General features: G+C 41.8%; 1 protein-coding gene across 1 annotated transcript; it reads left to right on the top strand.

The window, feature by feature from the left end:
• Positions 1-65: 65 nt before the first annotated feature.
• LOC139413452 (large ribosomal subunit protein eL22-like) lies at positions 66-5,732 on the top strand. The gene is made up of 4 exons (XM_071160870.1): positions 66-291; positions 846-962; positions 3,082-3,206; positions 5,546-5,732. The coding sequence occupies exons 1-4, from the start codon at positions 196-198 to the stop codon at positions 5,688-5,690; spliced, it is 483 nt and encodes a 160-aa protein (XP_071016971.1). The 5' UTR covers positions 66-195; the 3' UTR covers positions 5,691-5,732.
• Positions 5,733-12,321: the final 6,589 nt, after the last annotated feature.

The raw sequence follows: 12,321 nt of genomic DNA, 5'->3' as shown, positions 1-12,321 counted from the left end.
CAGGATTTAGAGGATACCTGTACCCTACATATGCCTGTTGAAGTTATACTTATTGTCAATTATAATTGTTGAATTGGACTACCCTCAAAATGGTCTGTAGCCGAAGTGTAGAACAATTATTAATCTGTTTTTGCCAAAATACTTATACCTCAAACTGGGCATAGAATATCTCCTGGATTAATCTATCACAGATTCATGTATTTCATGTATTTATGTAGACCGGATATAGGATTTAGCAAACCCTGCCTCTTCCTTTCTGGACAAGAATCGCCGGCCAACATGGCTCCGATTGTGAGTACTCACGTTGAAATAGGTTGTATAGCTAAGTATATCACTTTTTGTCTGTCGTTTATTGTAGTTAATGTTTACGTAATAAATCCACATTGAACTGTGTTTCCAAAGAAGAATTGTAGCACCAATCGATTGCTTTGTTTACCAGTTGGGCCTGCACCCATTGAACCACGTTGTAGCAATTTAGCTATAGTAGCTAACACAGCTAGCGAGTTGGCAAATGCTAGTAGTAACCGTGAACGATGGGTGGCTAGCCAGCGGGAAATACACTAGCTAGAAGTTAGCGTGCTAATTATAGTCACATTCGTGACCGTTTTAAAATATGTTTAATCAAATGTGTTACCAAATTGATATGCTAAAGTCTAGTCCCATCGTTAGTTTACACACGTCACGATCAAACATTTCCGGACCAGTTTGATAACACAAATCAATCAAGTTAGCTAATTTCAAAACAATCTAGCACGTTAGATACTAAAATGACACAGTATGGTGTCCCATTCAGTATTTTTCATGTTGAAGTTAATAACGTTAGAACCTCTGCAATGTCCTGACAGAAGAAGCAGGTCGTCAAAAAGACGAAGACGGGTGGCAAGAAGAAGAAGCAGGCCCTGAAGTTCACCCTGGACTGCACTCACCCAGTGGAGGATGGCATCATGGATGCTGCCAACTTCGTAAGTAGCCTATGTTAGAGGAAAAAAATGCAATATCCTATTAAATGTCATGCTTTATTACTAGACATTTTACATATTTTTTTAAAATGTAACCTTAATTTAATTAGGCAAGTCAGATGAGAACAAATTCTTATTTAAAATGATGGCCTACCAGAAGGCAAAGGGCCTCCTGTGGGGACGGGTTCTGGGATTAAAAGTAATAATATTGGACAAAACACACATCACGACAAGAGACAACGCTACATAAAGAGAGACATAAGACAGCAACACATGACAACACAGCATGGTAGCAACATGGTAGAAGCACAAAACATGGCACAAACATTATTAGGCACAGACAACAGCACAAAGGGCACGAAGGTAGAGACAACAATACATCACGCAAAGCAGTCACAACTGTCAGTAAGAGTGTCCATGATTGAGTCTTGGAGGTAAAACGGTCCAGTGAGGTTTTTTGCAGCTCGTTCCAGTCATGAGCTGCAATGTACCCATTGCCTGTCACAAATTAGCCTCTTAGTTCCAGGAGACCTGTACACATGGGCAACCGTCGCTGAAGGCTACGTCCCATATCCCCGAAAGCATATTTACCAGCCCTCTGGTTGACCTATTTCTGATCAACTTTTCCAACCACCGAAGACAAAATTATAATCCGGGATGCCTTACCAGTCAGTACGAGTTATAACATTTATATCCCACTTCCTGAATACACTCTTATCTCCATAAAGGTGAGCTTCCATCTGGGACCTAGTATGGAGTGAGTGAACTTCGTAACATTTTAATTTAAATGTTTGTTTTACCATAATTTAAACATTTTATAACCCTTACCGACTGATAAGGTATTATAGATTTGCCTTCAGTGGGGAGGAAAGTTTCTCGTAAATGGGTAAGCTAGAGGGCTGGTAAATATGTTTTCTAGGCTTGGGCAGTATACTGTATATACGGGATAGTTTTTCAATACCATTGAAACTTGAGCTTTTCTATACGTTTTAATATTTTCAGCTATTTAACTAAATACCTGCTGTCAATTTGTGCAATGCGTTAGGAGATAAAGCAGATTGCGTTATTTCACCTGTTCTATTATTTTACATTGTGAAGCTTAGTTCCCCAGCAAAGTTGAGCCAGTCACGTGTCTGTAAATAGCACATCAGGAGAAAGCGGGAGCAGGATCATCAGAGTCCAGGGGTCGCGTTTTTATATTGAAAGTCAAGTATTTTTTGTTTTTTTTGCTTCGATTGAGTGATCAGGGACATGCAAGTATAGTTTTCCTTCACGGAAAACACATTCGGCGTAAAATAGCTTAATTTTCATCAGATGAAAATTAAATAACTGGCAACCACAAGTAAATGAGCTCACAATAAAAAAGCAAGGTCTTCTTTGCAAAAATGATGCATGGCCAGTGACTGACCGTAGTCTCGTGTAGCCAAGTGACGTTGTTATGCCTCCTTTGGAGATCTGTAGAATTTTGTGTAAGTCAACTGCTCGAATGGTCTGCCAGCTTTCAGCGGATGTTACATTTCAAGACCCATACCCCCACATGCCTATAGAATGGGTGCTGCGTGTAATGTTTGTCACTGTTTTCCGACCGGGTAGGACACATTTGGCAGAGTTGTTGCGCATGCTAGTTTGCAATGTTGCAGAAAATGGAAGAAAACCTGGAGAAAAACGTAATTCTGTTTTGTACTCGATACTTTTGTACTCCTGGCCATCCTCGCGCACCTATGGCACTAATCTAGTGGGCACCTTTTTAGAGATCTGCACAAGCAAGGGGTTTGATTGGTTTAACATTTGAGGTGTTAGTGATTTACATGGGGTTTCCACCCCATTGTAGCTACTTTCTGCCTTTGAATTCAGGAGGCTTTCCGATTAGGGAAGCCTGGTTCTAGACTAGGCTACTATAACTGTGGTTATCGTACATAACTACCTTAATTAAAATTCACAAACTGTAAATTGCTACTAGAGTCGGCAAAATGAAAATGTTTAAAATGTAAATGATATTCAACTTATGGTTCTCATATTGACAGAATATTTGCAGCAGTATGTAGCATTCATTACAGGTAGTATTCCGTTGGGATGGTTCCATATTTGTCCTAAAATCCACCTTTGGCCTCGTCTTCTACAGGAACAGTTCCTGCAGGAGCGCATCAAGGTCAACGGTAAAGCTGGAAACCTGGGTGGTGGTGTGGTGTCCATTGAAAGGAGCAAGAGCAAAATCTCTGTGAATTCTGAGGTGCCATTCTCCAAAAGGTATGTGAATGAAATCTTAATTTAGCTTATGAATTGTCCTTGTGATGTGGCGAGCAACATCATCTTCCATTTTATGTTGTGTTGTCTGATGGTGGTACTTGGTTTGTGTCCACAGTTATGCATGTATTGCATTTTCACCTGTTTTTATTAGGAAGGTGGAACTGTCCTTTGCTTTCAGTTGTGTTGTGGTATTGCATTTACGAAGGCAGCAAGCAACATGGCACAAATAGTTATCTGCTCATTGCGGTTTTGCCATCGATGTTGATTGGCTTTCTGTTGTCTTACCTGATGGACAGTCTGGAGATTATCCCAAGTCTAATTCATTGTTTGAAGGATTGCTTTAAAATGATTATTAGTGTTTCACATAAAATACTATCATTAGACAGGCAGATGAATATGAGTAGAAAAAGTTAAGAGAACGCACAATGTTTATTTTTGACTTCAGTCAGCTTTATTTCCACAAGGGGATGAGATGCTGTGATCTGATCGAGGTCTCCAGCAGGTCTTTCATCAGTCTCAAAGTAACATTGTTGTTTCCAAGTCACCATGTATCCTCTTAGACATTCATGGATTCTTAAGCACCTTCTGAAGCTATATTTGGGCCTACATGGCAGGAAATTATGGAACACTAGTGACACCCCGCCCTTATGGGCAGTAAATAATTGCCAATTAATAATTTGATTCAGTGCAATCTCTCCCCCCCCCCCCCCCCCCCCCCCAATGTTTATTTTTTTAGCTTTTCAGTCTCTGGACATGCCATTTTATATTTTAACTTCATAGTTTATATATATATATATATATCCCCCAGAGAATATGCCGCGGGAGTAGACAGGCACTGTTCAGCTAGCTCCCCATTCACCAGAGCCAGCTCCCCAGTCACCAGGGCCACCAGAGTTAGTACTCATATATAAATAAATAAAAATGTGTATTTCCCGTGGGATCGTGGCACTTGCTTTCTCTGAAATGCACTGTTTGCACTGTTTTAAATCAAATTTCCCCCTCCAGTGTGGGCCTAGTGCTTAATTGATTCATTATGAACCTTTATTTTGTAAGGGTGTGAGGGTTAGATTGGAGGGCATGTTGGGAATAATGGGCCAGGGAGAAAAAAGAAGAAAAAAAAGGAAAATAAACAAAAATACAAAACACAGCTGAGTATGAAGTGGCCATTGGTATGTCTCTGGATGGCACTTCTTGTAAGCCTAAAATGAAGAAAATTGGCACAATTGTAGGAGAAAATCCCGTCGTAATTTTGTGGCTTAAGCCCCAAATCACATGGCAAGCAGTGTGAGAAAAAAAAAAAATGTTTATTAAATTTTTTTATGCACGAGAAGGAGCGTGTTTGAAATGGAATGCACAGGACTAAATGAGATAAAACAGACGGGCTGCGAGCATCAACGGCATCCCGCGCGTATAGCTTGTCAAACAATGACGCCAGTCTATTGTTCTTGAGTCTACGTGGCACAATGCTGTTAAAATAACAGGATACATTTACAGAAAATAAATGAATAGTTGTGCCTTTTAGGTGCCTTTTAGGCTAATACGATTTTAAGATGATACAACTGTTTATTATGGCTTTTCATGACAATTATGCTGGTTATGCTACGCGGTCTGTGAATTAACACTCGCAACTCTCGCACACACACTTCACGCCGTTGATGGACGTCTCCCTGTGTGAATTTGGCTTTACGGTATTCTAATATAGATGTTGCAGTACAGGCAGGGAAGCAAACGGGGCTCTTTTTAAAACAAGCCTTTTAACATCCGTACCCTCCACATAGATCCCTGGATGTATCCCTGATCCTTTTCTTCTGATATGGATAGGTTCAGTATTTTGAACAGATTCAGTTTGTTGGTCAGGTTTACACAGTTGACTTAAGATGTGAATGCCATTTGACTAGCATTAGTGCGTGGTGATTTAGTACATCTAGGCTTTATGTAATAGGGGGGGTCAAGGTTTAAGTTATACGTTGACTCGTGTAGATGACTGAAGTGTCTTGGGGTGCCTGACGTCTATCTCTAACAGTTGTTGGGGGAGTCTCACATAGAAATGTTAAATTCTTAGGTGGGATCCCTGATTTGTTATGGGGGTGCCAAGACCTGCTCTAAATTGAACCCGGAGAGTGCATTTGGGGGGGGTGGGGGTGCACATTGCAGATCGAATGGTTAAATATGGAGCTGATGATTTGAGGTTCTGCAAGTTATATTGTCTGTTCTATCTGAACGTTCTGTTATGTTGCACCATCCAGAATAAACCCCAGGCCTAGCCTGATAAGTACTCAAAATGTAATGTCATTTTCAATGGTGTTTTAAATTGCTGACACTGCCCTTCTATGTGCCAGGTACTTGAAATACCTGACCAAGAAGTACCTGAAGAAGAACAATCTGAGGGACTGGCTGCGTGTGGTGGCCAACACCAAGGAGAGTTATGAACTGCGATACTTCCAGATCAACCAGGATGAGGAAGAGGAGGAGGACGAAGATTAAATCCATGCTTTCTTTTGTCAATAAAATGTCTAAAGAACAAAAGCTTCTTCCATGGATTTTATTGGCTGATTTTGGACTAAATCTGCATAATGTTTGGAAGTCATTGTAACTACTTTTGCAATGAGCTGGTTAGACTTGAAAACCTGTATTCTTTATAATGTGAGGATGAGTTCTGTGCTTACAAGTTAATGTCATGTGCACAAGTACAGTGAAATGCCTTTCTTTCAAAACCTAAACCCAACAATGCAGTAATCAATAACAATGTAGTACTAAAAATAACAATGTAGTACTAAAAATAACAATGTAGTACTAAAAATAACAATGTAGTACTAAAAATAACAATGTAGTACTAAAAATAACAATGTAGTACTAAAAATAACAATGTAGTACTAAAAATAACAATGTAGTACTAAAAATAACAATGTAGTACTAAAAATAACAATGTAGAAAAAAAACAACATGTAGAAGAACACCCATAAAGTAAGCAATCATACTATATACACTTCTGGTACCATATTTACAATGTGTAGGGATACTGGAGTGATAGAGGTAGATATGGGTACGGTGATTAGGCAACGGGATATGCTAAACCGTACCATCAGCTTATGTGATTGGGTGTGCGTTTTAGTCAGTATAAATACGTGCATATTATGTGTGAGCAAATGGAGTGTGTAGGGCCCTTTTGAGTGTTCGTAGAAACGGTGCAAAAATAAAATGTTCTGTAGCCATTTTGAGCAGTCATGGCTTGTGGATAGAAGCTGTTCAGTAGTCTGTTGGTGTCAGACTTGCAACTTGGTACCGCTTGCTGTGATGAAGTGGAGAGCACAACAGTCTGTGGCTGGAGTCGAAGGATTTCCCGGCCCTTCATTTCACACCGCCTGATATAGAGGTCTTGGATGGCAGGGAACTCGGGCCCCAGAGATGTACTGGGACGTCCTCACCACTCTAGGCCCATGTCAAATCTTTACAACCTGAGGGGGAAGAGTCATGTCATGGCTTCTTCACTACTGTGCGTGTGTGTGGATGAGGAACTTGAAGCTCTCCTTTTATACAGGCTTCTTTTTCACTCTGTCAATTATATATAGGTTAGTAATTGTGGGGTAACTACAATGTGATTGATCCATCCTAAGTTTTCTGTCACAGCCATTAAACTATTTTAGTCACGATTGGACTCATGGTGAAGGACACCTGTGTCTTTGTAGTGGCTAGGTGTATTGATATACCATCCAAAGTGGTATAACTTCATTCTGCTGAAAGGGATATTCAATGTTTGCTTTTTTGTGCCCTTTGCAAGGCATTGGAAAACCTCTCTTGTGGTTAAATCTGTGTTTGAAATTAAGTTCTCATCTGAGGGACCTTAAAGATAATTGTATGTGTGGGGCACAGTGATGAGGTAGTCATTAAAAAAATCATTGTTACACACAGTGAATTCATGCAACGTATGAGACTTAAGCACATTTTTACTCCTCAGTAATACTTATTCACTCGTGACATTTCAGCGTTTTATTTTTTATTAATTTGTTAACATTTTGAAAAACAATTCCACTGACATTATGGGGTATTGTGTGAAAAAATCAATTTAATACAATTTTAAATTCGGGCTGTAAGACAACAAAATGTGGAAAAAGTCAAGGGGCATGAATACTTTCTGAAGGCACTGTAAATGTAAAAAGTGATATTGTGTCTTATAAGGTCCTAAACGATCAAGGTCCTAAACAATATAACCGGCATCGATAAAAGAGTACTGTGTCGTCGTCTACATCGACCTGGCCAAGGCTTCTTATCGGTAGACTCAATAGCCTTGGTTTATCAAATGACTGCCTCGTCTGGTTCTCCAACTACTTCTCAGATAGAGTTTAGTGTGTCAAATCGGAGGGCCTGTTGTCCGGACCTCTGGCAGAGTCTATTGTTGTGCCACAGGGTTCAATTCTCAGGCCGACTCTTTTCTCTGCATATATCAATGATGTCGCTCTTGCTGCTGGTGATTCTCTGATCCACCTCTACGCAGATGACACCATTCTGTATACTTCTGGCCCCTCTTTGGACACTGTGTTAACTAAACTCCAGACGAGTTTCAATGCCATGCAACACTCCTTCCGTGGCCTCCAACTGCTCTTAAATTCTTGTAAAACTAAATGCATATTCTTTAACCGATCGCTGCCTGCACCTAGCATCACTACTCTGGGCGGTTCTGACTTAGAATATGTGGACTACAAATATCTAGGTGTCTGGTTAGACCGTAAACTCTCATTCCAGACTCACATTAAACATCTCCAATCCAAAATTAAATCTAGAATCGGCTTCCTATTTCGCAACAAAGCCTCCTTCACATACTGCTAAACATACCCTCGTAAAACTGACTCTCCTACCGATCCTTGACTTCGGGGATGTCATTTACAAAATAGCCTCCAACACTCTGCGACCTGTATGCTCTCGTTGGTTGGCCCTCGCTTCATATTCGTTGCCAAACCCACTGGCTCCAGGTCATCTATAAGTCTTTGCTATGTAAAGCCCCGCCTTATCTCAGCTCACTGGTCACCATTGCAACACCCACCCGTGCCACACGCTCCAGCAGGTATATTTCACTGCTCATCACCAAAGCCAACTCCTCTGGCCTCCTTTCCTTTCAGTTCTCTGCTGCCAATGACTGGAACGAATTGCAAAAATCACTGAAGCTGGAGACTGATATCTCCCTCACTAAATTTAATCATCAGCTGTCAGAGCTGCTTACCGATCATTGCACCTGTACACTGCCCATCTGTAAATAGCCCACCCACCCAACTACCTCATCCCCATATTGTTATTTATTATTTGCTCTTTTGCACCCCAGTATCTCTACTTGCACATCATCATTTGCACATCTATCACTCCAGTGTTAATGCTGAATTGTAATTATTTTGCCACTATGGCCTATTTATTGCCTTACCGCCCTAATCTTACTACATTTGCACACACCGTATATAGATTTTTCTATTGTGTTATTTACTGTATGTTTCTTTATCCCATGTGTAAGTCTGTGTTGTTTTTGTCATACTGCTTTGCTTTATCTTGGCCAGGTCGCAGTTGTAAATGAGAACTTGTTCTCAACTGGCCTACCTGGTTAAATAAAGGTTAAATAAAAAATAATAAATAATAGCACACAGCTTTCCAAGAAAACAATTTAGACATTTATGGTCTGTTTACATATTTTTTAGAGGCTATTTATACAGAACATGTGTATAAAACCGGTATAAACTGTATTTATAATTATATGAAAATATGTTAGGTTGACAATTGTGTTACACAATTTCTGATACACCTTACTTTTACATAATCCAGAAAAATCTGGATTATGCCTCTGCCTGTCATTCCAATTAGACTGGTTTGGATTTCTCCCTGGCTGCCATTTTCACCCAATTCTGGAACTTTGAGGTTTTATGACAGCCCCTCAAGTAATTTAATAGGATCTCTATGGTTGCAATGACTTTTCGAATCTGCTTTCAAATGCAGCGCCTCTAAACAATAAATATTGCAATATTCCTTTGTTTCATGTGGTCAATCACATTTCTCTGGAGTTGCCTGCTTGAGTCTATTACAGATGTCATTCCCGATCCCCCCTCCACTGCTGTGGATTCTGGGGGAGCCCTCTCCCTGGCTCGGGCAGTCTATGCGACTGCAGCAGAATTGCCACGGGGTAGTGAGCCTATGTTGCTGACAGGACCCAATTCCTCACCACCACCAGATCATGCCTGCCTCTGACTCTCAGCCTGTTCCTGAACTAGGGGACCCTCCAGCAGCACTGGACCTGTCTGCTGCTACCTCTGATGAGCGGTCCAGCCCTGACCTGGGCCCATGGGAAGACCTAGCCACACCACTATCACCAGCTACTGACAGTACTGCTTCACCTGACCCATCCACAGCCCTGGGTCTCATTTGGGGTGTCCAGGATGCCTCTGTCCGGGATGCCCCTGCCCAGCATGCACCACATGACCGATCTCCAGTCCTGGTCCTGCTGCTACTGGACTCAACCCCCGACGTGACTGTGTGGGACACACCAGACCTAATCGCGGGCGACTACCCAGACTTGACTCCCCAGTGTCCTGTCTCAGAGGCACTACATATTCCTGCTCCTGGGGTCCGAGCTGATCCACCATCTGCCCTGGACTCACCAGCACTGCCTTCTGATCTGGGCCTTGCTCTGGGACCTGCCCTGGGTCCTGCACTGGGGGACTTGCCTGCCTTAGTTTGGGAACCGTCGCAGCCAGGCCTTATCTCCTCTACTGGGGAACAGCAAGCCCCTGTGGGGGAACACCACCGCGCTTGCTCTCCGCTGCTGGGGCCTGCCTCAGTTGGGGAGTCGCTGCCGCTGGGCCTGCTCTCCTCCCTGGACATGGGGGCACTCCTGGCCCGCCTCTGTGGGGGAGCCCCCACAGCACCTGACTTGCTGCAGTGGGCTGGCCCTACTCTGAAGTGCCATCAATATGGACAACCTCAGTACTCTGTCCCCTGGCTGCTTCTTGCCTGCCTCTGATGGGGTGGCGTAAATATGCTGCTCATATTTAGGGGTGGCTGTTAGGAATTCCCTGCTGGTGACTTATCAGCACCTCACAACCCCTTAGCTGCACTACGGGGTACCATAAACCTGCCTCTCAAACTCTTTCTGACCTTTGTGGCCTGTGCCCTGATAGGTTGCTAGGTAGGTTACTAGGTTGACTATACAGGTCACACAATACCTCCAGTCTCCCTAAAGCAGTGGCAGAGAGCAACATCTCTGTCTCTGCCCATCAACAACTGGACTCATTCATATCTCTGAACTTGTGAGATGGGATGGGTGCCCAAAGTGAGTTGTGTGATATTTGTATATTGTTCTTCATAGTTGGTTACTACTATTGTGTATTTTATGTTGCCCCTCTGTGTTTTCTGTGTTCTATAATACTCTGCAGATAGCATATACCTTCTATACAGTCCTTTGACATTTATTACTGCTCTATTCTGTATCTTGATTTGTGCCCTGGTATATTCATTCAGTATGTGTGTATTCATTACCTCGGTTTCGGTCCATTACAGAACCATTACCTTTCCTACAGAACCATCCCCATGTACATTCTCATATGCATCCCCATATGCATCCCCATATTCATCGTTTCCTGTATGTGAATAAAGTTCCCTGTGTGTGTTCACTCTTTGGCTGCTTTATTCTCCTCTATCTGGGGGCGGTGTCAGTAGCTCTCTTTCAGTAGGAATTGCAATTCGTAACATACACTAACTGTACAAAACATTAAGGACACCTGCTCTTTCCATGACAGACTGACCAGGTGAATCCCGGTAAGAGTTTTGATCCCCTATTGATGTCACCTGTTAAATCCTCTTCAATCGAGATGAAGGGGAGAAGACAGCTTAAAGAATGATATATTTTTTTAAAATCCTTGAGACAATTGAGACATGGATTGTGTGTGCCATTCCAGCCTGGTCTCATAGACTAGACATAACATAGTAAAAGTAAATCCAAGACACTGGAATTAGTATAATATGTTACATTTGGTGTGGTTAAATAAAACAGAAGGTTACTTAAGACAAAAACTAAAGAAGGGTGGTTAGTCTGGGGTGGATAGGTCAACGGGCATATAACACAAATGCCTAGCAACCAAAGGTTGCATGTTCAAATCTCATCAAGACAACTAGCATTTTAGCAACTTTTCAACGACGTACTACTTGTTAGCTACTTTGCAACTACTTGGCATTTTAGCTAAATCTAACCTTAAACCCTTTAACCTAACTCCTAACCTTTTCCCTAACCCCTAGTCTAGCTAACATTAGTCAGCTAGCTAATGATAGCATTATCCACAACAAATTGGAATTCCTAACAAATCATACGTTTTGGTGATTCGTTTCATATTGTACATGTATGCGAATTCTTAACATATTGTTTGAATTGCAATTCGTAACATACAGTGCCTTGCGAAAGTATTCGGCCCCCTTGAACTTTGCGACCTTTTGCCACATTTCAGGCTTCAAACATAAAGATATAAAACTGTATTTTTTTGTGAAGAATCAACAACAAGTGGGACACAATCATGAAGTGGAACGACATTTTTTGGATATTTCAAACTTTTTTAACAATTCAAAAACTGAAAAATTGGGCGTGCAAAATTATTCAGCCCCTTTACTTTCAGTGCAGCAAACTCTCTCCAGAAGTTCAGTGAGGATCTCTGAATGATCCAATGTTGACCTAAATGACTAATGATGATAAATACAATCCACCTGTGTGTAATCAAGTCTCCGTATAAATGCACCTGCACTGTGATAGTCTCAGAGGTCCGTTAAAAGCGCAGAGAGCATCATGAAGAACAAGGAACACACCAGGCAGGTCCGAGATACTGTTGTGAAGAAGTTTAAAGCCGGATTTGGATACAAAAATATTTCCCAAGCTTTAAACAGCCCAAGGAGCACTGTGCAAGCGATAATATTGAAATGGAAGGAGTATCAGACCACTGCAAATCTACCAAGACCTGGCCGTCCCTCTAAACTTTCAGCTCATACAAGGAGAAGACTGATCAGAGATGCAGCCAAGAGGCCCATGATCACTCTGGATGAACTGCAGAGATCTACAGCTGAGGTGGGAGACTCTGTTCATAGGACAACAATCAGTCGT

The sequence above is a fragment of the Oncorhynchus clarkii genome, chromosome 7, assembly GCF_045791955.1.
Source record: "Oncorhynchus clarkii lewisi isolate Uvic-CL-2024 chromosome 7, UVic_Ocla_1.0, whole genome shotgun sequence".
Lineage (NCBI taxonomy): Eukaryota > Metazoa > Chordata > Actinopteri > Salmoniformes > Salmonidae > Oncorhynchus > Oncorhynchus clarkii.
The sequence above is the reverse complement of the archived record's forward strand: the minus strand, read 5'-3'. Positions and strand labels throughout refer to the sequence as shown.

What these genes read in the sequence shown, in the direction of transcription:
- LOC139413452 (XM_071160870.1), top strand. Translation starts at nt 196, where the DNA reads ATGTATTTCATGTATTTATGTAGACCGGATATAGGATTTAGCAAACCC. An exon ending in CGGCCAACATGGCTCCGATT is followed by an intron (nt 292 to 845) that starts GTGAGTACTCAC and finishes ATGTCCTGACAG; the next exon opens with AAGAAGCAGGTCGTCAAAAA. An exon ending in TCATGGATGCTGCCAACTTC is followed by an intron (nt 963 to 3,081) that starts GTAAGTAGCCTA and finishes CGTCTTCTACAG; the next exon opens with GAACAGTTCCTGCAGGAGCG.